The sequence below is a fragment of the Sminthopsis crassicaudata genome, chromosome 6 (genome assembly GCF_048593235.1).
Source record: "Sminthopsis crassicaudata isolate SCR6 chromosome 6, ASM4859323v1, whole genome shotgun sequence".
NCBI classification, from domain to species: Eukaryota; Metazoa; Chordata; class Mammalia; order Dasyuromorphia; family Dasyuridae; genus Sminthopsis; species Sminthopsis crassicaudata.
Window position 1 is genome coordinate 6,020,016 of NC_133622.1, and position 27,320 is coordinate 6,047,335.

The 27,320-nt window shown below is 42.6% G+C and overlaps 1 protein-coding gene across 5 annotated transcripts in view; it reads right to left on the reverse strand.

Annotated features, from left to right (window-relative positions):
* Window positions 1-20,723, reverse strand: part of BOD1L1 (biorientation of chromosomes in cell division 1 like 1) — a 60,163-nt gene extending 39,440 nt beyond the window's left edge. For 4 of the 5 annotated variants that reach the window (XR_012483429.1, XM_074274929.1, XM_074274928.1 and 1 more), the window contains exons 1-9: window positions 20,159-20,525; window positions 18,400-18,524; window positions 13,718-13,908; window positions 10,326-10,937; window positions 9,664-9,810; window positions 8,295-8,461; window positions 5,142-5,256; window positions 4,058-4,196; window positions 762-831 (exon numbers count right to left, since the gene is read on the reverse strand). Coding sequence is in view for 4 of the 5 variants with exons in the window: in XM_074274929.1 (XP_074131030.1) it covers window positions 762-831; window positions 4,058-4,196; window positions 5,142-5,256; window positions 8,295-8,461; window positions 9,664-9,810; window positions 10,326-10,937; window positions 13,718-13,908; window positions 18,400-18,524; window positions 20,159-20,488 (1,896 nt within the window). In the remaining variant the exon portion in view is untranslated. The other variant, XM_074274931.1, reaches the window with a different exon arrangement.
* Between the last annotated feature and the right edge of the window lie 6,597 nt (window positions 20,724-27,320).

Consider the following 27,320-nt stretch of genomic DNA (forward strand, 5'->3'; position numbering starts at 1 on the left):
TCTTAATGTCCTTATGAAGAATTCTTTTCTCTCTCAAAATATTATTGCCTTTCTAACCAAGTTTTGGGAATAAGACAACACGGGGTGGCATTCACATGTTTGTTGGACAATGTCTCTTGTGTTAAACAAAATATATTCATTAAAAAAAAAAAAAAATCTAACCCCTTTTAAATTTTTTCCCCCTATTACTCATTTGCTTTTACAAGCATTACTGGGCACATAGTAGTTGTTTTAATAAACACTTGATGACTCATTCTTAAAGAGTGCAACAAAAAGTAAATTTAATTCTTCATTTATTATAAAAACTTTGAAAATGATTTCATTTGAATCAAAACACTAATTTTTTTTTAAGGAACTCAGAATTTGATTCAACAAAACAATATAACAAACATCAAACAGTACAGTAATAAAATATTCACAGGTATAAAGATACTGCATTATCTTTATATAAAGAACCATATTTAAATTTTCTGGACATGAATGAAATTTGTGTCTTATAAGACACAAGAATAGTGATCAAATAAGACAGTTATTTTATTATATACACAATATTACAATATTTGCTAAAAAAACAGAAAATAGTAGAATTTTTTTTTAAAGGCAACAAAACCTAATATCAAAAAGATGTATTCAACATGGTTTCCTGAGGAAATAACTTAATATAAAAAAATAAAATAATTTAAAAGGAGTTTCATACTGGTTTTTACCTCAAAGTTGTTTTCTAAAAGAGGACACTTAAAAAGTCTTGAAGGGAGACATACCTCATTTGCTTTTAGTGTTTCTTTGGGGTCTTCTTCAGAATTCTTCTTTTTAGAATTATCATCAGTATGCCTAAGTTTTGAAATAATGACGTAAAAAATGACAATTAACATAGTTTCAAATCAATTTATAGATAAGAATTCCTGAAAACTGATACAATCAAAAACTGATTTATACTAGATTGGTTATATCTAAAATAACACCTCTATTTCAAGTATTGATAGAGTCGGCTATGATGACAAAATTAAAAAGCTCAGAAATGTTAACTTCAAATTTTAGTTAAAATTTTCAGCAAATTATTTACCTTTTCCTCATCTGTAAAATGGGGATAAATTATGCCTGTCAAAGCTCTACTTTACAGGGTTGTTCAAAAAAATAAATTAAACCAGACCAGTTATCCAGATTAAGAGAGGTTAGATAGTTAAGGTTAAAATATACCAGATCACAGAATCTCAGGGCAGGAAGGGACCTCTGAAACAATTTAGTCCAACACTCATTTGAACAAAAATCTCTTTGACACAAGATTAGCAAGTAGTCACCCAGTCTTTTCTGAAGATTTCCATTCCAGTTTGGTATCATTCTAATTTATAGGAAGATTTTCCTTATATTGAACCTCAAATTGCCTCTGCCATTGTTGTAAATTCTGTCTCGTGGAGTTAAGGAGAATAAACAAATCTATCTTCCACACAGCAACCCCTCAAATATCTGGAAGGCATGGTTAAATGACAGTTCTGTCCTCAGGACTTTTTTCTTCTTCAGACAAAATGCTGAAATCATTTGGCCATCTTTATTTCTCAAGGTCTTTCCTCATTCTGGCCGCCTTGGTTTGGATGCTTTTCAGCTTAGAGATGTGCTTTGTTATGGAAGGTCTGTTTTTAGTCTGTTATTTCTGACCATCCACTGATTTACAATGAATTTGCAGGCTACTAAAATCTATAAATTACTTTCAGACAAATGCCAAACAATTTATAAGACACCATATTAAAGCTCTAGTCTGTTAAGATCTCTTTGGATCTTCACAGTACCATTCAATGTATTAACTATTTTCAACTTTGTGGCATCTGAAAAAATATGCATGCCAAGCATGTTTTTTTTTTTTATAAAAATCATTAAGCTCAATATTTAAAAGCACAGAATCAAGGTTATGCTTGGGGAATTCTACTCTAGATCTTAAAAAACCAAAACCAAAACCCCTAAGCTGCCCAATTATATGAAATCAATGCCTATTCTTTGGCTCTGGATATTCAGTCAATTCCTAATTAATGTAACTGAACTTATCCACATTTCTCTGTCTTGTCCATGAGGATTTCATTAGAGATTCTGTCAAATACTCAGCAAAATCTAGACTAATTTTATTTACAATATTCCTCTGATCTATGTTCTTGTCAGCTCTTTGTGATTACCAGATTCCTTTTCTAGATGATTACTAAGCACCTCTTTAAAATGGCCTCGATTTTTGTCTGGTAGTGAAGTCAACTTCCTTAGCAAATACAGAATTCACCCTCTTCTCTTTTTTGAAAAGCAGGGTACTTGCCCTTCTTCAGAGCCTGTGGCACATCTCAATTACTTTGAGTTTTCAAAGATTACTGGATGCTTTTCTTCCAGGTGTCCCTGAAACACGGACTCTTGAAACATTAACCAATAAGGAGCAAGACTCTTTCTTACTATCATTGCTCACTCAAATACAAGAATACATCTGTGACGTTAACCAAACTGTTCCTTCAAAAGATGTAAACTGCAAACCATCAATGACTTTCCAACCAATGCAATACTTATCCATATCCTCCTATCACCAATATACACTAACTGGTCTTCCTCACTTTTTCCCTATTCATGACAGTCACTTTACTCCAAAGACTATTCTCCTTGGCAGAAAAAAATAAATAAAAAAGAATTTAACAGTTCTGTATTTGCTATTCATGTTTAATTTGTGAAATTATCATTCATGTCCTAATTGATCATGTTCCATTTACTCCATGAAGCAGTTTTTACGATTCTCTAAAAACAAAACAGGTTTTAAAAAATCCAAAACTCTTTCATTGCTTTTATCATTTCTCAATCTTATATAAGCTTTTGTACTTTAGAAATGACTTTTACAGGGCCATTCCATATTTTTCTCTTCAATTCACCTTCCATATTTGTCTTAAGACAAAGACAAAATAATAAAAATAAATTAGCTGAATTTTCTGTGTATCCATATTGATCTGGTTATAGAATTCTCCTCTCTCTTTTCCTTATTTTGCCTTTGAGCATAGGGAATTAACTCTTGAGATCTTTCCATCCCAACTCATTAGATCTTTAAAACTATCAACTTAGTCTTAATTTATCTTTAGCTAAATTCCAGTTTTATTATCCATTGAAACTAACATCATTATTCATTTTGGAGAGTTTGTTGGAAAATAAAATATCCTAAAGATCAAAATGGTTTTTCCAAACAGAATAGCCAAAGAAAAGTCACAAAAGACTGTTTTACTATTCTTACTTTGTCTCAAAAATTGACTATCATATGATTTATTCAAAACAGCTAAATTATTCATTTTAAAACATCTTTTAAATGTTAAACTGCCTAAGTAAGTGAATAACACTGATTATTAAAAACAGTGAGTAAGGTGATCAATGCAATATGTTAAATTTGTCTAAGCCCAATTACAAGTAAAGCTGTTTTCTTACTATTTCTTCTATCTGGGCTATGATGGATATTGTAAACAAAGACCAAGAAGTAATAAGAGAATTGGATTCAGGGTTATTGGTTAAAAAAAAGAAGGGAAAATAATAGCAAAAAAGATAACATTAAGGAAAGAAGCATGTTGATTTGATAGCAATACTGAACTTGAAGTCAAATGATTATGGTTTAATTTTAGAGACATAAGAGTCTGTAAGTCATGTTTTTAAATATTTTATCTAAAAGAAGAGACTAAATTATACTTGCTATCTTACAAAATTTTACAATTCTGAAAATGCAATCTGTAAAGAGACCTGATACTACTGAGATCCTGGATCCTTTATTGAGCATACATGTAAATGTAATAAATTATCAATAACCATGAATAGCAGAGCTACTAGCACAATATGGGCCCTATTTGTGGACCACTAGGTTCTTCATAAATTTCATTAGCAGCATGCAAATTAAAGAAAAATCACATTGTGAATAAAAATTAAAAAGTAGTTTTTTTATCTGTAACTCTTTAAGTCTATGTTCAATGAACTATGATGCAAGGCGGAGAGGTACCATGGAAATACATGATAGTTGCGAAGGAAAAATGAGTATACTTTACATTAAAAAAAAAAAAAAAAGTACCTTGTATCTTTTTTTCGTTTTTTACTTAGAGCTACTTTTTTTTCTAAAACTTTTCGTTCTTTAAGTACTTCTTTAATTCTGGTAGTTTTGGATTCCACATTTTTTCCAGATGACTCATCCAAGTCCATACAACTTTTGCCTAAAATAAGCCAACATAAAAACTTCAGTAAAGTTTTTAAAAAGTCAAATATATTAATCTTCCATCAATGCTATCTATTGAATCTACAATTGATAAAAATGTCAATAATTATTATTTACAGATTCTTAAAGTGTTGAGGATCATAAAGCCATGTAGTAGAAACTGCCATAACAATTTCAGGTTATATTATATTTTAAACAATAATAAAGAAAATCTCAACCTATTTTTTAAATCAAATTGCCTCATTTTCTAAAGCTAAATAAATGTTTCAACTCTTGAAATTAAGACTTTATTGTCTAGCTCGAAATTAGACCAAAATGACAAAAAACATAACAGCAATTTTTGTTTAATAAAATGTTCATAGTTGTCTACTATCACAATTTAGCTGTCTTTACACAAAACTTGATAATATTAATGAATACCAAATGTCTAGCTTTGCTGTATATCTACCATGTTATTTTTTAATGATTAAAAAATCCCTTGGGTGGGTAGGGGGAACAAAAACATGTACACTAAAGAGGAGGAATTCTATGATGGTTTAGAAGCACCATTTGAATGAGATGCCAAGGCCAAAGACTCCATCACCCAGCAGCCAACTTGCCACTGAGGAACTATATACACTTAACTTATTTGGGGACAAAAGAGAAAGTCTATTGCTAGCCTTGTATTTGAAGCCTTCCTAGCCTTAGGGGAAATTTTCATAGCCTATCTTTGATTAATACTGCCTTTATGCATCAGAGGATATCTCAAATATCACAATTTAAAAGATTAACTTTAAAAATGCATTTATGCAGATCGGTAATCACAAATACCCACATAGATATAAATGCTGATGTAGTTATAGACATAGATATAGATATAGCCCCCATTAAAATCAATCTCAATGCTTCATTATGCTTTAACTTTAAGAGAAAAAAAATCTTAAAAATGAATTCTCTTCAATACCTTGGCTCTTGGCTTTTGAAGATTTGTTTTTTTCTGCAGCTTTCTGCTTGCGCTTTTCTTCAAGTCTCTCCCTGTTAACCTGTCTCCTTAAAAGTCTTTCTTCTTTCTCTCTGGCCTAAAATACAAAGCAGAATGTAATATTCAGTTACCCTACCAACAAGGTTAGGTAAATCCTACAGAAATGTAGAACAGCTGCTTAGGGGCAGAATTTGTTAAGATCTTTATAGCGGGGGGAAAAAGTCTTCAGCAAAAGTATGTGTGTGCCTGGGCATATATTCCAATGATCTCTGGTTAGTTGTGGATGTGCTGGAACTCTGTCTTCCTAGAAATCAGGCGGAGTCAAGGATCACTAAAAGTCTTTTTTTTTTGATCTTTTACGGTCAAGGTCAATCTAGCAATCTCCCCACACACCTTCCTCCCTCAAACACCAGGAGAGACTGACTCAGAGATCCGTGTCTCAATTTCCTCTTCCTCCTCCTACTCCTCCCACACACGTCACTTCCCCCTCTTTGTCCCACCAATCAAGCCAGCACAGAACAGCTGGGGAGGGTCAACCTTCAAACAAGTTAATAGGGAACTATCCAATTGGCAATTAGTCTCACATGTTTCATTATCCAAATGCATTGCTCAGTTCTAGCCCTTTACATGGATGCACCTAACCACCAAAGCAGATCGCAACCCTGCTGTGACTAAAGATATAATTTAAGAGCTGTTGAGACTGAAAAAAATTATTCATTACCTTTGATGCAATATGGTGGGATATATATATATATATATATATATATATATATATATATATATATATCTTTGTATTTACATAGATCTTTGTATTTACACAGATTAGCCCACAAATGGGCTAATAGTTATTACATAGTTATATGTAATATAGTTATTTTATCATTTGGTTAGCCATCATAGGACCTGGTTTTATAGACCTGGTTTTATAATACAGGGTCACTGACACATGACAATGAACTATTAGAAGGGGAGAGAGAAGTGTTCCTTAAGATGGGATCTGTGAACTTGTTTTTTCAACATTTTAATAATTATTTCAGCAGAATTAGTTTTCTTTGTAATCCTAAGTAATTATTTTAAAAACTTAAAAAGTTCAGAGAAGGGGTCCATGAAGGTTTACTAGACTGCCAATGGTGTTCATGACTTAAAACAAGGTTAAGAATTCTTACATGAGAGGATGACTATTTCTGTGTATATATATGATGCTTGCAAGTATGAGTGACTGTGTGTACTGGTACCTGTGGGCATGTATCTATCGTCAGGCCTGCAGCTATCAGGAAAGTAAGACATGTTGATGTAAAGGTTTTCAACAACTCTTAAAAGTATGATTTAATTCAAAAGAGAAATAATTTTTAAAATGTAATTTTCACTCAGCACAATCTCTTATAGGAAGTGATCATAAAATCTATTTTTCCCAATAAACCATTTTTCATAATTTTCACAAAACCATTTTGTCATGATTTTTCCACAAATGAATATTATATACAACTAAAGCACTCCAAAAATAGTTTGGCAACCATTTCTTTATTCACTGAACTTAAAATACAAAAAACAAAAGCCATAGGCCAGTGTATTAGGTTGGGACCTCAAAATTTATAGGTAAAGTTTATTCAGTCCTGGAAGCAAAGTACTAAGCAAAAGAAGTAAATCTAATGCTTTATGAACTTAAGAACTTCCAGGAGACTCCTAAGCACATGGGTAACTTTTGTCTAAACAATCAGCCACAATGGCCTCTTATGATGATAATATAAACCAAATGGTTCTGTTAACTTAATAGTGAGAAATAAATGCAGAATGTTATTAGCAATATTTAGGCTCTACTAAATTCATTCCACAATGATTTAACGAAATTTTTATGTATAATTCCCTACCATCACTTTTGCCCTTAGGGAATTACAAATCTGCAGAGAAAAACAGCTCTGAGAGCTTAAGGCAATAATGGAGCCAATCCCTAGGACCTTAAAAAGCACTTTACTTTAAAAATCAGATTATGGATTCTAATTAGAAGTCCTTTTACTTATAACATAAATGACAATATTATTCTATTTTGATATAGTGCTTTATAGTTTTTAAAACTTTCGCATTTTCTTATATTGTTTGTGTCTCAGTATAATCCTGTGACAGGGCAAATGACAGCAAATTAAAAAAACCCCCAACAACCCTGCATTAAGAATTAAGAATATTGTGCTGTGTTGGGCATTGCTACCTTTATTCTATAAAAGTGATTTAATATTGTTTTTCTTCTTAGTATTCTTAAGAACCTAGCACGATACCTTGCACATAATGAATATGTCACTAAAGGTCACAAAACTAATAAATGGCAAAGTTCTTACATCTTCTGACTCCTACTCTAGAGCTCCTTCTACTATATCCCACTGCTTTTCACTCTGGTTATATTTCTCATCCCTCCAAATTATCATTATTAATTATTTAATATTTAAATAATAAGTAATTATTAATTATTATTAATGATGATTATCATTAACAAGCACCAAGTTTTTTTCACCCACCTACCTTCCCATCACTTCATGACTGCTGTAGCAATTCTTTGTTCCAGCCAATCAGATTTGTAAACTGTTCTGGAAATGTAGCTTATCACTTGCAATCTGCACTTTGCTCATAACATCTCCCCTAGTCCACTTCATCTCTCCAAATCCTAGTCATAAATCAGGACCCATGTAGCTCAAACCTAGCCTCTCCTTTTCAAAGGACTCTGAAGAAATTCCTTCATCTTTGGGGCTTTTACAAAAACTCTGGCCCACACACTCATCTGGTGAGCAATCCCATTCTGTCTCATGTGATCTCAACTAGGATCCTAAAATCATTTTCCAGCCTGGTTTTAATGAACTTTTCACACACTCATCATTAGACCTTAAGCCCTTTGAGGATAAGGACTGTTTCTTAGGCTCTAAGGGTTCACAAAATGCTACCAACACAAAATTCCTGACTAGGTGGTAAGCAAAGTCTGCCCTAGGATAAGAGGAGACACAGAGAAGGCAAGCTCAGGCTTCTTATGGTGGATTTCTCACGTCCGGGGCTGGCGCTTTTTTCTCCCCATGTCTCATTCCACTTTTTTTTTGTTTACTAGACTCACATCTGGGAAGACAAAGATGGGCCGACGAGAGAAAGGAGACTTACAACAGACTGCCGACGCTGCTCCACAGTCAGCTCATCGTCAGAATCGCTGTAATACTTGGAATAGAGGAAAGGTCGGTGCACGTAAGTATGTCGGACACCTTTTGCTTTTCCTTCTCCAGGCTCACTAACCTGAGGCTTGGTTATATTTTTAATCTCTCTCTCTTCATCTAGAATAAAAAGAATAAAAAGTCAAAAACATCATCTATAAATCAACAGGAAAACCAACAGCATACTGATGAAAGACCACACTTGACTTCCACATGATTCTCTTTATATATCCCTCAAAAGTAAACACAGCATACAGACATTCACAAAATATTTCCTTTACAATGAAACATAAGCTATTAATCTCCGCAGCATCTGCTCATATGTGGTAGTCTCATGCACCTAAATGCTACCTTCTGTTCCAGTAATTGGGGGCCTTACTGAAATCCTCCTACTTCATTCTAATTTTCTTGAAAGGAGAGAGCAACTGTTTCCCTCTTCTCTGTGCTTCCTTGGGGCCTAGCACAGTACCCCTAAAGGAGAAGGCATTCAATAAAGTCTGCTTAATGAAATTAATTTATCTGAGATCTTTCAATAAATTTTTATTTACGCTCACACGTAAACTTTTATGACAGCCTAAGTGTAACAAGAAGCTTAAATATACTAAAAATTACATTGCAGTGATATGAAGATAGTATTTTTTCTATGTGACATGGTTGAGAGTGAGGTAGGAGACCATTTTGGAAAAGAAATTATTTCCTACTACTCAGTAATCTAAAATGCTTTTATTTCCAATGAAGACCACATTCCAGTGATCAGAGATTACTGTGAAAAGATGTGAAATTGTGTACAAAAAACACAATACATAATGGAATATTATTGCTGTAAGGAATGGCAAATAAAAATAAAGTCATTAGCTAAAATTTCTATTAACTATTAGTGTTATGCTTTCACAGGATTACCAGATTTCTTCTTATTCAATCTCCCAAAGCACTCATGCTAGAGTGAATTGTATAAAACTGGAATATTTTTTATGTATATAAATGACCTTTTAGTAGACAAAAAATTGCAAAGGATTGAAAGAAAAATGAAAGAAGACTTTGGGAGGGTCTAGGTACCTTTTTTGCTCTTACCTACAACTGTTCCCATTTTACTTCAACCCTTCTCCCTCATCCTTGAACTTTTTCCTTTATAGATCTCACATAAAGCAAAGATTATTATAACTTATCAAGAGTATTTAACATTTAGAAATATGTACATAAAAAGGACAACTAGAATTCAATTTTATAAACATGTGAATGACACACTAAATAAAACTTTGTAAGCTACCGAAAATTGTGTGTGTATATATACAATACATATGTTTTTATGTGGCAAACTTTACCATCAGATGTAATCTCTCCTTCTTCAGTGCTATCTGAAGCTACAGCATCTTCACTTTCTTCTTCAAATGATGAGAGATCACTGGTATGGACAGAGCTAACGGTAATATCTGTAAGCCCATCCACATCTGAATCTACCAAGGAACAATCTTTAAGAAAACAGAAAAAAAAAATAAACATAGGAAATCTTAGCATTAGGAAATTCTCAAAACCATTCATACATGAAATTTAAAAAAACCCACACATCTTGAAACTGTAATCAAGGAAATTTAGCTTTTTAATTTCAAAGAAAATAAAATTAATAGAGGTGTTTGTTCCAAAATCTCAATGGTATGTAAATCAACTTGTAAAGACAATAAAACTTGCATGAATTTAAAATGTAGCTTAAAAACCTCTCAACAAACTAGAATTAGCCATGTAATAGCTCAAAAAGGATTCAGTTAGGGATTTGCATTGAATGAATGAATGCAGTTGAATAAACAGATCGAAGTTTATCTCATAAACAAGAAAATTAGGGTAATAAAGAAATATATGCTATTTTAGCTGGGGAAAAAAGGGCACTTTGATTTTTAGAGTTTATGTATCCCAGACCTTCGACAAACCCAAGTATATCAAAAAGCAAAGTAAAGTAACTACTCTCATCTTTTGGACACAATTTTTGTACCTTCTTTTGTCCCATCAAATGTCTTTAGTTTGTTCTTCTCTGAAGGCAGCTGTTTTGCACATTCTGCTTCTTTGTCTTTCACTTGCTTTTCATCCTTTGTTTTTTGTAAATCTTCATTTCTTTTAGTATGGTCATATTTCTTATCAGTTTTGTCTTTCTTCTCTTTTTTTCTTTCACTCTTTTCATTGCTATCTGGTTTTTTTTCCCCTTTGTCTATTACTTTAGTTTTTTGGTCACTGCTTTCTTGTAGGACATCTTTGTTTGGTAGAGGCAAACTATTATTGTCCTTTGTGAGATTTTTTATTTCTTCAACTGGGCTAGGGAGATCATTTGAGTCTTCTGACTTTGAGACTGATTCAAATCCTTCAATGAATGGGTCAGACAGGCATTTGTCTTTGTCTGTTAGGTCATCTGTGCTTCTCTCTCGATCAAGGCCAGCATCCAGGCTTGCCTGAGACAGGAGTCTTTTTGATGTTCTTTCATTGGTCTTGGGATTTGTAGTTTCTGTTGATGCCCTGGCAGCATTTGCTTCTTGATTAAGAGAACTGATAGTTTCCAAAATGGACATGGCATCATTAGCCACATTAGCACTGGATCCAGCAGTAGGAACACCTTCAAGTGAAAGAAAGTTTAATAATGAATTTATATATAGAACAGCTCTACTTAACTGTGAACTACAGAATGATTTATAAGTGTGGACTATCAATAGCTACAAAACAATATGATCTATAACCCATGGCATGTACTAGACACTTGATAAATTGCTTAAAAATCAATCAATTTCTATGCAGATATATTACATTACTATTTGTATCTTTATTTTCTTGGGAACAGATGCTTTAGTAAATTGAATTTTGACTACGTGGTACCTAGAACTCTTTAGAAGAAAGGCATAACGTGATAAAACTGGCTTCTTTGTATTGTTATTTTTCTAATTGTAAATGAATGTGGTATCAGAAGTCTTAAATTCATCCACTGGCCTGGAAACTGGCTCTCATGAGGCCAATTAACAGACAAACCTCTTTGCTACTTGGCCTCTCAGAAGCTACTAGCCCTTGCTATCCAACACGGAGATAAACAGACAAGTCAATTTTCCCAGGACCAGAAAAAGACACAAGGTGGAAAACTCATTCCCCTCCAAAGGAGCAGAGCAGAGTAGATAAGCTCACAACAGATGAAGAAAAGGTCTAGTCAAACAATAAAAGCTCCAGCAAATAAAGAGATTTGTAGTTAGAAAGTTCAATCTGATTAAAAAGGCATTTACGGTATCAACCTTCAGAGCTACTACTCTGAGCAAAAAATCCCAACAGGATTGGAAGAGTGGCTAGTTTAAAAAGTTATCAGTAAGTTTGGACATGTATACATTATGTTGTATTTAACTTATACTTTAACATATGTAACATGTATTGGTCAACCTGCCATCTGGGGGAAGGGGTGGGAGGGAAGGAGGGGAAAAGTTGGAACAAAAGGCTTTGCAATTGTCAATGCTGAAAAATTACCCATGAAAAAAACTTTTGTAAAAATTAAATAAATAAATAATTGGGGGAAAAAAAAAAAAAAAAAAAAGTTACCAGTAAGACTCTTAATACAAGTGGCTTGGCAGAGTGATAACGAAATAAGAAAGGCTATTTGTCAGGTCATTTGGCCACCTCCTTTGTACAGAGCTGCTTCTCTGCTTCCATCTCGGGAGCTCAGAGGTGCAGGTGGCTCCCAAGCACTATCATTATGTATTTCTCTCAAGAGCCACATGAAGGCAAGAAAGTTTTATGTAATTTCCCCTCCCCCCCAGTCCTATCACGGAAGGGGAAAGGGGCGTGCAACACACCCAATCATGTGATGTTTGGGGAGTCTCTTGCTTTTTATGCTTAGAACACACTGGGTCCAAGGGCATCTGCTCTTCAGTGCCACATCCAGCCTTGCGCCCTAACACCCTCCCAGGCAGCTCTTACTCCTCCAAAGTCGCTCCATCCACCTATGTGTCCCCCCCACCCCACCCCCGTTCAGACCGCTGTCCCGCACGCACGAGATGCTGTGTCATCACCCCTTTTGGCTTCCTGGCCATCCCAGAAAAAACCCCACCTTCTACAGGAAACCTTTCACAATCCTCAATTCTGGTGTTTTCCCCTCTATTGGTTATTTCCTCTCCATCCCATATCCAGCTTGTTTCTGTGTTTTCTCCCTCATGGGCCTCGGAAGACCTGAAGGTGAGGGGCTTGTCTTGTGCCACTCTCTCTCTCACTGCAGAGTACAGAACACTGAACACTCATGTGCTTGGATGCCCGCTGACACTGGATACCCCCCCACACACGTACATACGCTTAGATGCCTGCTGATACTGGAACACACACGTGCTTGGATGCCCGCTGACCGGCTATGGCCACCTCCAGATCACTGCCCCCTTCTTCTTTAATGAGAATGGTCATTCTCTGACCAAACTCCTGGAAAAGCTGACACTGACAGCTGCTTCTGGTTTCTCTCATTCATTCCTGAAACCCTTTAAAACAGGGCTTCTGACTTAACTCAAACAGCTCTTTCCAAAGTTATCAATGCCCTCTTACCTGCCAAGCATGCTGGCTCTTTTTCAGTCCCGACCCTTCCTGAGCCCTCAGTAATGAACACTTGGCCACACTGACCTCTGGCTCCCTCTTCCTGTCACAGCCTTGCTGTGTCTCGGGACCTCATCAGCTCCTACGTGAATCGCCACCTCTCTGATGATGACTCCCTAGGAGTTCCCTCCAGCCCCATCTCTTTCCTCATTCTTTTTTTCCTTCCAAAGTGAAGGTCTCAGACACAACTTAGAGCCAGCCTTTTCCCCAACGCTCCATGTTTCTGCACGCTCCTCCATTTCTCACTGTGTGGTCAGTTCTAATTGTGCGTGAAACACGGACTCTCTGGCATCCACTTCTCCCTCCTTAGGTCAAAGGGCACCATTAGCTAGCACCTAAGATTCCCACAAAGCCTTCTTGCCTAATCTCCATGATTCAAATCTCTCCCCATATCAGTCCAACTCACAGTCCAAAGACATAGCTGCTAAAGTGATTTTCCTTAAATGTGGGGGGGGATCATGTTTTTCCTCTATTCAAAGGCTTCCTGTTAGCCTTTAGAACCAAATACCCACTCCCCTATTTGGCTTCCAAAGCCCCCCATAGTGGGCCGAGTCACATCACTGTCCTCCCACAAGCTCCTGCTCACCCTCCGCCCGGCACACAGTACCCCTTCATCCTAGAGTGTTGGAACTGTTTTCTGTGTGTGTGTATGCATGCGCATGTGCGCACCTAGCACAGCAGGAGCCTAATAACTCTTCCCTGACCGATTAAATCCAAATCTGCCCTCATCTTCAACATTCGCCAGGACTTGCCCCTTCGGTACAATCCAGAACAAAGGACACACACCTTGCAGAATGACGGAAGAATCTGGCTTTTCTTCATCTGGAGCTGCGCTGGTGCTCGTCTCCTCTTTGTGATTTAATGTGGCCAGAAACTCATGAACAGCCTTTTCCACCTGAGGTCGGAATGTGTGGTTGATTTTTGGATCCACAACCTGAGAGATGATGCGGTCAATGCCGGACTCCAACATTCCTGACCTGAAAGGGGAAAATTAAGACAGAGAAGAAAAGAAATTTACTTTTAGATGACCGCATTTTTTTCATCTAAGTTCTTTCAAAGTCGGACCCATTCTGGGGAAGGAGGAAGGAGGAAGGCAGGGCAATAAAAGGAGCTTATATTATACCCCTGTACTCCTGCACATCCTTTAACTATCACATAGCTATAAATACCCTTTGCATAAGCACAAGTTACTTTTCTCCCTTCAGCACAGGCAGGATTTTAGGGGCACTAATGAGTAAAGCAAAGTATTTCATGGCATTTATAAGGGTCTTCAAGCACAACAAATTGTCTATCCCTCCCATTACCCAAAATATCTGAGTATCACTTGTGGAATAAAGACGACATATTTAAAGCACAAATCTTAAAATTGTCTTTTGAAAAGTAAGTGAGTGAATGATGATTCTAGAGTGCAAGAAAACTCAATGTAATTGATTCTTGGAAGACCGACTTGCCCTGGCCAGAGACTAATAGCAAATGGTCACTAAAAATCAATATTAAGTCTAAAATAACCTGATAATTATTTATAGGTAAGTGTTATGATATCCAAGTGAATTCATACAAAAATATCTATTTCAATCAGGACTCTAAATAAAAAGAAAACAAAACTTAAAGCATCTAGATTTCTGTTTATTGTTCTCTTTAAAAAAAAGCAGTTGATAATTGTTACTTTTTAGAAAGCAAGCAACTAGATTTAGGAATTTAAAACTAGGGCATTTTTTGAAATGGCAAGATAAGAAAATTAGCCACAAAATATCTTTCCCCATAAATCTGGAGTAGTTTCCCACAGGACAGCCAGCCTCAGTTGGGAAAGACTCCACAAAAGGCACACATGGAGGACGACCCAAGGAGAAAAGCATACACGGAAGGACATGTGTCGGGACCAGGCCAATGAGGCCCACGAGGAAGGGGCAACTTGCCCCGAATGCTACAGGGAGGCATACTGAGTGAGAGATTTAAAAAGCCAAAGGAAAACAGACAACAATGAAAAAGTAGCAGAGTAGCTCTCTTGGATTTTTAGAGTTCAGTTCTGTCTAGAGGCAGGCAATGAACTAGATGATAGTTTGAAGCACCTCCCAGCCCCGTGATTCTATGATTACAGCTATGTGGGCCACAAGGAAGAAAAAAGCTAACATACCACAAAGTAGGTTATATGCTTCTTAAAGGGACTAAAATAAAGGTGCAAATTCTGCAAAAGTAGCTCTATGTTAAAAACACACAAAGGAAAGACAGTATATTGAAAAGCAGATGCAATCTAAAAAGAATTGAATCCTGATTCAAAGCACAAGTTTAACAAATATTTTAAAAGGAATGGAAATAAAGTCTTCTCTCCACCAAATTTTCTCTAGTCCCTTCCTCTGACCTCTAAGGAAAAAAAAAAAAAAAAAAAAAGGAACCTTTTCCCCCTTATTTCCTCAGATTATACATTTATTTGTAAAATAACAATAAAAGTGGTGAAGGTCCCACAACTGGAGAGGGCTACTGGGTGGGACACAACCTTGGCTTTAGAGTTGGAACACACACAGCCCCGAGTCCACAAAGATTTAAAAGGAGTCACTATATGCCTGGAAGCTCAGAAACCGCTGTAGTGTGGTCACCCCAATCCTACGGGGCTAGGTCTACGGCTTCAGGCTCATTGTTCAGAAATACTTAGCATTCTTTAGACTATCATGAATGAACAGATAAGCTGGAAGAAGTAATTTTTCTGGGTAAGCTGGCTAGTTATAATCAATCAACCTAACATTTTCCAGTATGTTTGACAAATCATTTGAAATTTTGGTATATGCTGATTTCTTAAACAACTTCTCTTAAATACTCCTAAACTGCGTCTGGCTAATGAGACTAATAAAGTAGGTCATATTTTCACAGCAGCAATTGAAGGTTTACAAAATACTCTTCCCACACCTATTTCTCTCTGAGATAAAACAGATAAGACCTCTAATTGACAGGTGAAGGAATTAAGGCAGAGAAGGGCAAAATGATTTTTGGCCACGTAAAAAGGTGTAAAACTTAACAGAATCTAGGTAACACAAGAAGGTTATTATTATTATTTTAAAGCAACACTTCTTATGCACACTGTTTTCCTTCTTGATCTTCACTTACCAATTGAATTTTACTTCTACAACCCCCAACAGAATCCTTTCTTTTTAGGAGGGGAAAAAAAAAAATCGGCAAAAGGAACCATGACATAAAAACTATCTGCCAACACATGCCCAATTCCACAATCCACTGCTTTTCTGCTGAGGCAGAACTGAGTAATTTCACTGCCAGTCTTCTAGAATGAGAATTCTTGTGTTTTTCAATATAAGTTTCTTTTAAATTTTAAATAACTGAAGTAACTGTGGAAGTTGTTCTTTTGGCTGTACTGGACTCTGTAGCCATTGAAGCTACATAAAGCTATTGAAAATTTAAAAATTCTTCCTATTACTTCTATGGTGAAAAACATAATATTTGTTTTATAATGTATTCAACCATTCCCCAAATGATGGGCATCCACAAATATTACAAAAGTGATGCTATGTATTTGTAAACATGAGATCTTTGACTTTCTAAACAAATCAAAGAACTATAAATAACTAAAAGTTATCCTTTTCAGACACCAATACCTCAGGGTACCTGAAATAGTTGTCTCTCCTATATTACATATATAGTTAGGTTGTTTCTTTTGGGATGCTGACTTTATAATGTTCCTGAATAGCCTTTTCCAATATTTAATTATTCTTCCTCAGGAAGTTTTGTTCTTAATAGTTAACCCCAAATTCTCAATTCAATTTAAACATATTCTTCTTTGGTCTTAGGAGGTGGATAACTTCCACAACCACGATTTGCTCAACAATCATTAAAACATCCCACTGTCATTTGTTTAAAAACAAAAGCAAAAAACTTCTTTGAACATTAAGTTCTAAGGTTCAACTATAGCCCTCAAAAGAATTTTTTTTTTGCATGTTTTCTGAACACTTAGTTTTTTCAAAACCCTTTTGACTAAAACCAAAGTTCCTGTGATGTTTCACTTGAGAACTGAGGCCCCCTAAGTAAGATGTGCTTCAACGTACCAAGGCACTGTGATTCTTTAAGTGTAGGGTGATCTTCCTTCACAACTGTGCTCTAAGTCAGGAGGTAGTTCTTTAAATTTCAAAGTTGAGACAATATAGCTAGTAAGTATTAGAGAGTGGATCGAGTACTTTCTCTACTATGCCATGCTATCTCTTAACATGTCTGCCAAGCTAAATGAAATACATGTAACATAGGTCCTATAGGCATTCAGATTAATTATTTTTGAGGAATATACTTTGTAAAGGAGTTGGTAAATGTCTTCTGTGAAAAAACAAACTGTAATCAATATACTTTTTCTTAAATAAAAATGCCTTGGAATATCCTGCAAGTCCTTCCTTCTTTCCTTCTTATTCTACTGGTGGTCAGAAGTCAGAAAAGGGAATGAGGCTTCCCTTTCATCTTAAATGGTTAAGAGCATGAGACACCATGTAGATACTTTTTCTACAGGTGAAAATAGAATAAAAGAATGGGATACTATCAGCTTTGGAATGAAATCTCTTAATAACACAAATTCCAGAATAAGATAAAGATTAGAAATCTTATGAAGCTATTTGAACATAAGTTTCTGCCAGGACAAAACTTCTACCAGATTTACCTTCTTCCTCTCAACCTGAGCCTCTAAAGAGTGAGGTGGCTGTAATATGCTCTTCTACCTCAAAGTTTTGAAATAAGCCACTTGTCTTTTTACTCCCAATATACTATAATGTGTATTAGAGTTAGCTGTGTCTATTGCTCCCCTTTAGCAGAATGCAAGCTTTTTGAATAGGATCACCAATTTCATTTGTTTCTCTGGTTATCTGGCAGTGCCGTGCATGTGACTGATATAATTATTTCATCAAATCTAACTCTACGTGACCCCATGGATGTTGTCCAGATACTGGAGTAGTTTGCCATTTTCTTCTCCAGTGTGCCCCCAATTGATAGTAGGTACTTAAAGAATGATTGCCAAATTAAATTAAAATATTTAAATTTTTAAAAAATAAAAAAGTAACTGAATGTACTAAATTATATTTAATTATCAGGCTGAGCCCCTTGAGAGCAGGAACTTGCCTTATCCTGTGTCCCAGTGTTTTAGCCCAGATCCTGCACATAGTAGGCTCTTACTTAGTAGCTGACTGACTTACTGAAAGGTTATTTCCCCCATTAAGGTGACTTCCCTCTGATGGTTATGCCAGTGGGTCTATAGAAAAAAGGCAGACTGTTCCAGTTTAGGGAAAGAATGTTCAAAGTGAATGTAGAACACTGCTAAAATTATGCTGTCATATGACATTAGCTTATAGAACTTGATAAAATGCTAACATTCTTGGGTAAACAAACTTTTCCAAGCAGCGTAACTACATAAAAGTAGGCTGTGACATTTTAAAGTTGGCACGTGAACTAATTAAAAAAAATTAAAAAACAACAATTCTGACACTTACTTGAGGACTTGCTGTCTAATATTGTTTCTTAACTGGTTCTTATTGAGGTGGGGACTCCAAGTATGAGTTGCTAAATGATTTGAAACAAAGTTGTCCACACGTTGTCTCAGATTCTGATAGGCAGGCTAGGAAAAAACCATAAATGGTACAAAACATTAAAACCAATGTTATCAGAATTCAAACCTCTTTCACAGCAAATAATTTCCAAGGCCATATTATGAATAATGTAGCAATTTCCCAGGAAAATTTTACCCTTCAATCCGAGCAGTTCATTTAGTTAGCACATATTTAGTGAACCACTTCCTTATAAAATGGCAGATATATATTATAATGGCCCCGACATTAGGGAATTTACAGTAGACTATAGGAGCGATAAGACACACACACAAATTTTATAGGACTGGGGGGAGTGTTACAAAAACAGGTACAAACTGCGGTGAGAATTCAGGAAAGGAGAAGATGCTGCGAGGTTGGGGGGTTAGCAAGGACTTCATGGAAGAGAAGACATTTAGATTGAATCTTACAGGACGGAATTAAAGACCGGCATTGAGGGAGAACATTCTGGGCAAAGAGAAAGAGGCAGGAGGAAGCAAGCCCAGGGCACACATTCAGGGATGCGACTAACTCAGGAAAGCCTGGAAAAAGAGTAAGACCAGATCTGGAGGGCTTACAGTGTTATAAACTATGCTCCCTCTCCCCAATTCTGAAGCTTACTTTTCTTTTCTATTTTTCTTAAAACTGAAAAGCAAGAAAAAAGCAGCCGCTGCGTGTTTCAGAGCGGGAAAGGACAGGATCCTAGCTTTCTTTCTGTAGAACTAATCGAAGTGTCTGGTTGTGAATGAGGGGCTGGGCTGGGAGCGAGCGCGTGGATTTCAGAAGTTCCCCCAAGTGCAGGGCGGACCCTGGCAAAGGCACAACAGGTCCCCAGAGTCAGGCCGCCGTCCCACACACGGCTAAGAACAGCCCAGGATGGGGGGGGGGGGGGGAGCGGACAAGAGGCTGGAACACGCAGAACAGAAGGGGTGGTGCGGGGGAGAAGGGGTCGGGAGCAGCCCGGGACTCTCAAGCACAGTGGCTCCTCGGCAGGGGACACCTCCCTTGGAGGGCTCCATCCAAACCCCACTGGCGTCGTGGTGGGACCGACTTCCCGCTCCCACCGGTTCTCGCCCAGGAGGATCCCCAAGCGCTGATGGTGCCCCCGGCCCTGACCCCTGACGGTCCCATTCAGTGGCATCTGCCCCCCCCATCCTACCCCCTCGACTCTCCGGACAAGGCCTAGCCCTACTTCTCGGGGCTTCCGTGTCATGGCTCCCACTCCCGCTCCCCAGCGCTGCGCGCGTCTGCTCTGGGGCCGGCCCGGCGGGTCACCGGGTGGGTTGGGCGGGGAGGCTGTCCAGGCACTGTCCTGGGCTGAGGTCCAGCCCCGAGACCATCAAGTCCCCGGGCCCCCGGGACCAAAAGCGCTCCCACCCCAAAGACCTCGGAAGGCTCACCAGCAAGGTGGTCCGACACAACTGGGACAGCCCCCCACCCCAAAACCAGCCTCCGTCGATTCCGGGCAGAGAGGACAAAGGAGCCAGCAAACTTTCTCTTGGGCCCGGAGCCCTCCCGCACCAGGCGCACAAAGGCCGCCGGCCCTCCCGCCACCCGAGCTGCGCTTTAAAGCCCGCCCGGGCCGCTCCTCCCCTCCCCCACCAGCCGGTCCCGCGCCCCCGCCCCTCCCCCCTCCGCCGGCCGCCCAGCCGCCCCGGGCCCGCACCTTGGTGTCCACGTCGGCCAGGCAGTCCCTGCGAAACTGGTCGAAGAGCCCCTGACTCTTGAGGTGATTGACAATCATGGCCACGAGCTGAGGGTCTCCCGCGCCGCTGCCGCTGCCGCCCCCTCCGCCTCCGCCTCCGCCGCCAGAAGCTTTTCCACCGCCTCCTCCGCCTCCGCCTGCCGCAGCCCCGCTCCCGCTGCCCGGGCCCGGACCGCTTCCCGCTCCGCTCGCGGTCCCCGGGCCCGGGCCGGGCGGCGGCGGCGGCGGCTGCGGTTGCGGAGGAGGAGGCGGAGGCGCCGGCGGCTGCTGGGGCTGCGAGTTACTGGCCATGGCGACGGGGGCCGGGCTCCCCCCTCACCTCCCCCTCCCCTCACCTCACTCCCAGCCCGGCTCGGCCCGGCCCGGGGTGGGAGGACGTCGAGCCCGAGGACAGTCGGCGGGGAAGCCGACGGGCGAGGCCCGCTTGGGGTTCTTTTGAAGAAACTCCTACTCCTACCGCCGCTGCCGCCGCCGCTACCGCCGCCGCCACCACCGCCACAGCCGCCGCCAACGGGATGTTGTTACTAAAGCAGCGGCCCCAGCACGACCCCGGAAGTGAAAGGGAACGCGGGGAAAGGGGGGGGCGGGGGCAGCGACGGTGGCCGGGAAGGGACTCTTCCCCCGTCTCGCCCCGCCCCGCGTTGGCGCTGCTCGGCCGCCATCGCTGTAGGCCAGGGGCCGAGGGGCGTGGTTCGGGAAACAGCGGCTCCGGAGAAGGCGGATGGCCCCCGTGACTTCCGGGTTTGGGCTCTGGGCGCGGTTGGGCCTGCCCTCAGGGAGCTGACTTGGGGGGGACGGAAAGGAGGCGGCGCCTCGAGGACGGGATCAGGGACTAGGAAAGAATTTCATAGCCGCCCCCGCCCTCCCCCGTTGGCGTTTAATAAACGCTTCCGTTCTGGGAGAGCAGGGGCGAGGGCAGCCGGGAGGGGGGGGGGGGCGCGAGGGCCACGGGGCGAAGAGAAGGATTCTGGGACTCGGGCAGAACTCTTCCTGCTCCATTTGGCGGGAACCGGTTGACCTGGAAAGGGGGGCGGGGAATGTGAACTTGAAGTCCCAGCTTGGGGGTTGGCGGGGGCACGTGCGCTGGGGGAGGTCCGCCCCTTCGGTGAAGTCAGAGCCCCCCAGAAGTAAGAGTAGGGGCCTGGAGTGGGGAGGGGGGCCTGGTGCACCCTGCAGTCTGAATGACCAAGGTAAAGAGCTCCTGCCGTTGGGAAACGGTGCAGTCATTACCCCCATTTTCTAGAAGAGGAAACAAGTTTCTAGGTCTCCGGGATGAGCTTCAGCGGCCTGGACTGCGGCCTGCTCGGGGAGCCGAGTCCCGGAGAGCGGAGGGAGACAAGAGCCGGGCGCCATGATGGAGGCTGGTTGTGGCCCTTTCCGAGACCACAGGGTTAAAGCGATCTTCCCGGTGAGAACATCGTGCGCTCCCCCCTTCTCTGCCGGGGGGCCCCAGAAAATGGCCCGACGGAAACACCCACAGAGGCAGCTCAGAAATGTTCACGGGCCTCCATGCCCGCAGTTTTCGTCTGGGCCGACGCTTGACCCAGCCCCTCTTTTAACGGCCCTGTTCTCTGTGCAGTCGTTTATTAACGCTCCTTTTAAAAGTGGCTCCCTGCTCCCGCGTCAGCCCCGCCTCGCTTTGAACAAGTTTAATAAAGCAAGTTTAATAAAACGATAAAATTTGTGTTGATCGCGTCAGTAAGAAAGAAACGAGTCTTGTTTTACGCGTCTCCAGCACAGGATGTGGCACCTGCTGAATGCGCGGTGCCCTGGGGGGGAGGAGAGGACCCCAAATGACCCGGCCATGACTGGAATTTGCATTCTAATTTCTGAGGTGACAAGAACATAGATGTGTGGCGGGTGTGAAGTTAATAGCTGCAGATACAAGTAAAATATGGAGACAGTCCTCAGTTACACGCAAGGCAGCTAGGCTGGCTTTGGGGCCGGGAGAACCAAAAAGGCAGCTGCACAGGCCCCCACACCTGAGTGGCGGTGGGGTGAGGGGCCGAGGACGCAAAGGTCCAACTGCGCCAGTGGTGTGGAGTGCAAAAGCTCCTTTTCCAGTGGTGTCGGGTGCAAAAGCCCCTCCGCCAGTAGTGTCGGGTGCAAAGGCCCCCCACATCCGAGGGGTAGTGGGCCCCTCCGCCAGTAGTGTCGGGTGCAAAAGCCCCTCTTCCAGTGGTGTCGGGTGCAAAAGCCCCTCCGCCAGTAGTGTCGGGTGCAAAAGCTCCTCTTCCAGTGGTGTCGGGTGCAAAAGCCCCTCCGCCAGTAGTGTCGGGTGCAAAAGCCCTCACATCCGAGGGGTAGTGGGCCCCACCACCAGTAGTGTTGAGTGCAAAATCCTCCCCCCACACATCTGAGTAGTGTTGGGTGCAGAGACCCCCTGCAGGGCCAGTAGTGTCGTGTGCAAAGGCCCCTCACATCCGAGGGGTAGTGGCCCCACTGCCAGTAGTGTCGGGTGCAAAAGGCCCCTCACATCCGAGGGGTAGTGGCCCCACTGCCAGTAGTGTCGGGTGCAAAGGCCCCCCCCACATCGGAGGGGTAGTGGGCCCCACCGCCGGTAGTGTCGGGTGCAAAAGCCCCTCCGCCAATAGTGTCGGGTGCAAAAGCCCTCACATCGGAGGGGTAGTGGGCCCCAACGCCAGTAGTGTTGGGTGCAAAGGCCCCTCCACCAGTAGTGTCGGGTGCAAAGGCCCCCCCCACATCGGAGGGGTAGTGGGCCCCACCACCAGTAGTGTTGAGTGCAAAATCCTCCCCCCACACATCTGAGTAGTGTTGGGTGCAGAGACCCCCTGCAGGGCCAGTAGTGTCGGGTGCAAGGCCCCCCCCACATCCGAGGGGTAGTGGGCCCCACCACCAGTAGTGTTGAGTGCAAAGTCCCCCCCACACACACACACATCTGAGTAGTGTTGGGTGCAGAGACCCCCTGCAGGGCCAGTAGTGTCGGGTGCAAAGTCCCCCCCACACACATCTGAGTAGTGTTGGGTGCAGAGACCCCCTGCAGGGCCAGTAGTGTCAGGTGCAAGAGCTCCTACATCCGAATAGAGTTGGGGGTGAGGGACAGAGGGGCTGGGTCTGCTTTGCAAAGTATGAGACAGGAAGCTTTGGGGGTCAGTTTGCGAGGGGCTCTCAAAGCCAAAGAGAGCCTCTTGTTCTGGAGGTTGGGTTGGTCTAGGGCAGAAGCTGAAGGGGCGACAGCCCCTTTAAGATTCCTTGTCTGATCTCCAGCTTCCTTTGGGACTGATCTCTGATTTTCAAGATCTGGTCAAGCCCGGTTGGGCTGTCCCAGCCCCTCCAGATGGGAGCTGCCTTGGGTTTTCAGCCCCAAGATCTGCTCAGATAGCCCAACCCCCACGTGGCGGGTTCTGGCCTTCCAGGAATCAGCCTGGGCTCCACGCATGTGCCCCTTCAAACAGACAACAGCCGAGGTGGAATCATCCCTGGGCAGAGAGTGGAAAGAGGCCAGACTCTGTCCCGCCGCTCTAGTGCCTCCTCTATCTAGTGCCTTTTACTAACCAGACTTTAACCTTGCTTCCAAACGCTGCTGCAGTAAATCTCTTTTCATCATCTAGGCTTTCGGCCACTAGACCTGATTTAACTGTGAATCCTTGCGGGACCCAGAGGGGTTGCAGGGGAGCTCCAAGTGACTCCCTGAACCCCAATGCTGCCGCTAGATCTCAATTAATCCCATTGAGGTGTATACCTCATCGTTAGGTATTTACCTCCTCAAAGCTGCTTGTGCCAGACTCGGCTCCTGGGGCTGGGGGAACTTCCCAGGTTGGTCCCCAGGGCTGTGGGCAGGGATGCTGTGGGCGCCTGGGCAGTCTTGCCAAGTTTGTCCCTTTCTTTCCTCGGGGGTTTCCCTCCCCAACTTGTCTGGTGTTTCTCCCCTTTTGGGTGGGACCGTGGGGGCACTTGGCTTCTCCACACTGGGTTATCTTGCAGGAAGGCCTTGAGCTACCGCACCGTTAATGACAGATTTAAAAAATCTTCTGAAAACTGCCCACTGTTTCCCGGGAGGATGACGCCGAGCCTGTGCCTTGTTCTCTGCAAGCTCCTCGGGGTTCCTTTAGGAGCCTCTGAAAGCGGAGTTCTCGAATAAGCATGAGCGCTGCTTCGCTGCCGGGCTCTGCACCCCCATTTCTCCATCTGCCCACGGAGCTCCTTTGCATTGACTCTGACTTTCTGCGCTCTCTCTCATTTATTTGGCTTTTTGGAAAACTGCCGGAGTGCTACGTCAGTGTAAGCAGAAGCATGATGCATTAAAAAGCATAGTTTGACTTGGAGTCAAGCGGCCAGGGTTAAACACGGGAGACCCCTGACCTTGCCCCAGGCAGCCTTTCCTCAGGGTTCCTGCCTGGCCCAGCTGGGCGGAGTCAGAAGACCTGAGTTCAAGTTCAACACAGACTTAGACACAAGTCATTGGATCCTGTTTGCCTCGGTTTTCTCACCTGTCAAATGGGGACAATGACGGCACCATCTTCTAGGGCTGTTGTGAGGCTCACGTGAATTACTGTGTGTAAAGTGCCAGGGGTAGAGTGGGGCTATATAAATGTTGCTACTATTATTCTTGGAAAGCCCACACACCTCAGAGCTCCAGTTTCCTTCTCTGTGAAAGAGAAACAACAATAATTCTACTACGCGGAGTCAGGGGCCAAGCAAGCCTGCCGCTCTCCGGATGGGTTTTCTCATCCATGGGCAGCATGGTCTTTTTCATCCTGGTTTGCTTTTAAGGTCGGCTTGCCCCGTTTTCGGGGCTCTCCAGATCTCTGCAGAGATTCATCCTGAGGATGGAAGCAGCGCCAATTTTTTTTTACTCCAATTACTGTCCATTTAAAGTTACTTGTTTATGTAGTGTGGGAATAAGGGATGGTAGGAACCCCAAAATAAAACATCCTTTAAAAACCTCCACTCTAATGAAGCTATTCACAGGAAGAGTTGGTTTTAGAAAAGAAAAGATTCTTTACATCCATGATGTCAAAGTCAAAAATCCCTGCGGGCAGCACAGTGACTTAGAGAACCTTAAATTCATATTATCTGTGTGTTTTTTGTTATTTTGTTAAACATTTGAACACTGAGTGCAGGCCTGAATCAGGGATCTGGAGTTAAAATCGCTGCTTAGACACGTATTAACTGTGAGATCTGGGGCAGGTCACCCTCCGTTCGCCTCAGTGTCCTCATCTGTAAAGTGGGGATGATAGGAGTTCTTACCTCAGGGTTGTGAGGATCCACTGAGGCCGTAACTGCAGAGTGCTCAGCGCAGTACCAGGCACATGGTGAGTGCTGTGGAGACGTTAGCTAGGAGGATTACCTTATTGTTATTTCCCTTAAGTTTACCTGGTTCAGACAGAAGTTTTGCTGCTTCTAGCAGCCCAGGCCCCCGCTAGTTTGCCTCTTTTGAAAGGCAAACACTTTCATGTGAGTGTGAAGTGATCCCAGAGTAATCCCAGAGACGAAACTTTCCTGCAAATGGCAAAATTACTGGTCAAAGTAAAGGACTAGTCTTACTTATAAGCTTAAAAGTCCTGGAGTCAAGCATGAAAGGAGCAGGTGTCCACTTGTAGAACTAAGTACTGGAGAATCGTTATCTTAATTCCACTGAACTAACAGCCTGCAGTCCAAGTAAATCAATCATAGGGAATAAGAGAACTATTAATCACCACTACACTAGATAACCACTGTCTTATCAATCCCACTGAGTTAACACCCCGTCGTAGGATTATATAAACCATACGGAGTTCCCGCCCTTGACAGCGCCCATTGCACACCTGCTTTGTCTCGAGGGCAGGGTCTTCCCATTCTTACTTTATTTCTCCAGAGCTCCAATAAAGGATTATACAATAAAGGATTATAGAATAAATGAAGGGGTGAAAAAAGCGAAATGCAGGTAAGTAGGTTGGTCTGTGGCCAAGTGTCCCCCCAAATCTGCCTGGCCCCAGCGCTGCTGCTTGCACTTGGGGTCCCCTAGACCTGCCTCCTGCCCTCGGGTGCCTGGGGCTCCTTCTAACCGGTCACGCAGGGAAATTCCCGACCCAAAGGGGTGTTTACTGCTTTGCGTGGGAGCGGCTGTAGGGCACTGAATCAGCCAGAATGAGGGCACAGCCGTGTTTGGGGGTCACAGGGACGGCGGGAGCGCTGGTTTAGTCAGGAAAGTAAGAGTTGGGTCTTGGTCTCTAAGGAGGTGGCGGCCCTTCTGGTCCTTTCCTTCTCCAGGGAGCCTGCGGCAGTGGGAAGGCGGACCGCCTCGGCTGTCAGACTCCAGGGCCCTTGACCTTGAGGTTCCTCAGAGGCCCCCAGACCTTTGCCTCCCGGGAAATCTCCCTGCCTGGGAATTCAAAAGCCAAAACCTCCTTCACAGAGACCTTGGGGTAGGGAAGTAACGTGTCCCGGGCTGGGTGCCAGCCGCCCTCCGCTTCCCAGGGCCTTGGCTCTAAGTTGTTACTGGTGTTCGGGGGAGGTGTGGGAGAGAAAAATCTTCCTCCTGCCCAGTCGTTGTGGGGGAGCACCGCCCACACAGTGGTGGGATGAGGGGGAGCCCTCTGGGCTCCTGCCAGGCCCAGGGACCGCTCTGATTGAGAAGCTCCTCTCCCCACGGCCCTCTCCCCACGGCTTCCAAGATGTCGCTCTTTTGCTCTTCGGTCTATGAAGCTGGAAGGACTGATTCATTAACAAGGGCGAACAACAGTGTGGACCTGTTTTGTCAGAATGACTTTTTCAGAATCCTTGTAGAGAATAAAACATCCCGGCCAGAATATCTTCAGTGGGCGCTACATCTATCCTCCGTCCGTCACTGTCTGTCTGTCTGCCTCCACATGGTCTCTTATTTATTGATAACTTCCCTCCTCCCTTTATTCCAAGGCTGAGCAGCGGAGAATCTCTGACTTGCTCCGTTTTCCGAGCGGACCGGAAGCTCTGGCCTGGCCCGTGCTTCTGGGGACTCCACAGTGTGGCCGCCCGACGGGCTCCGGCCTTCACTTCAGTAAGAACCCCCCACGGGCCTGAGGGGCCCGGGCAGCTGTGCAGAGGCTCTTCCCGGGTTAATCGGGATATTTCCCGAGGACAGAACTGACCTCGCACATGCTCGGACTGTATCTGTCAGGGCAGCTGGGTTCTCTCCGGCGTT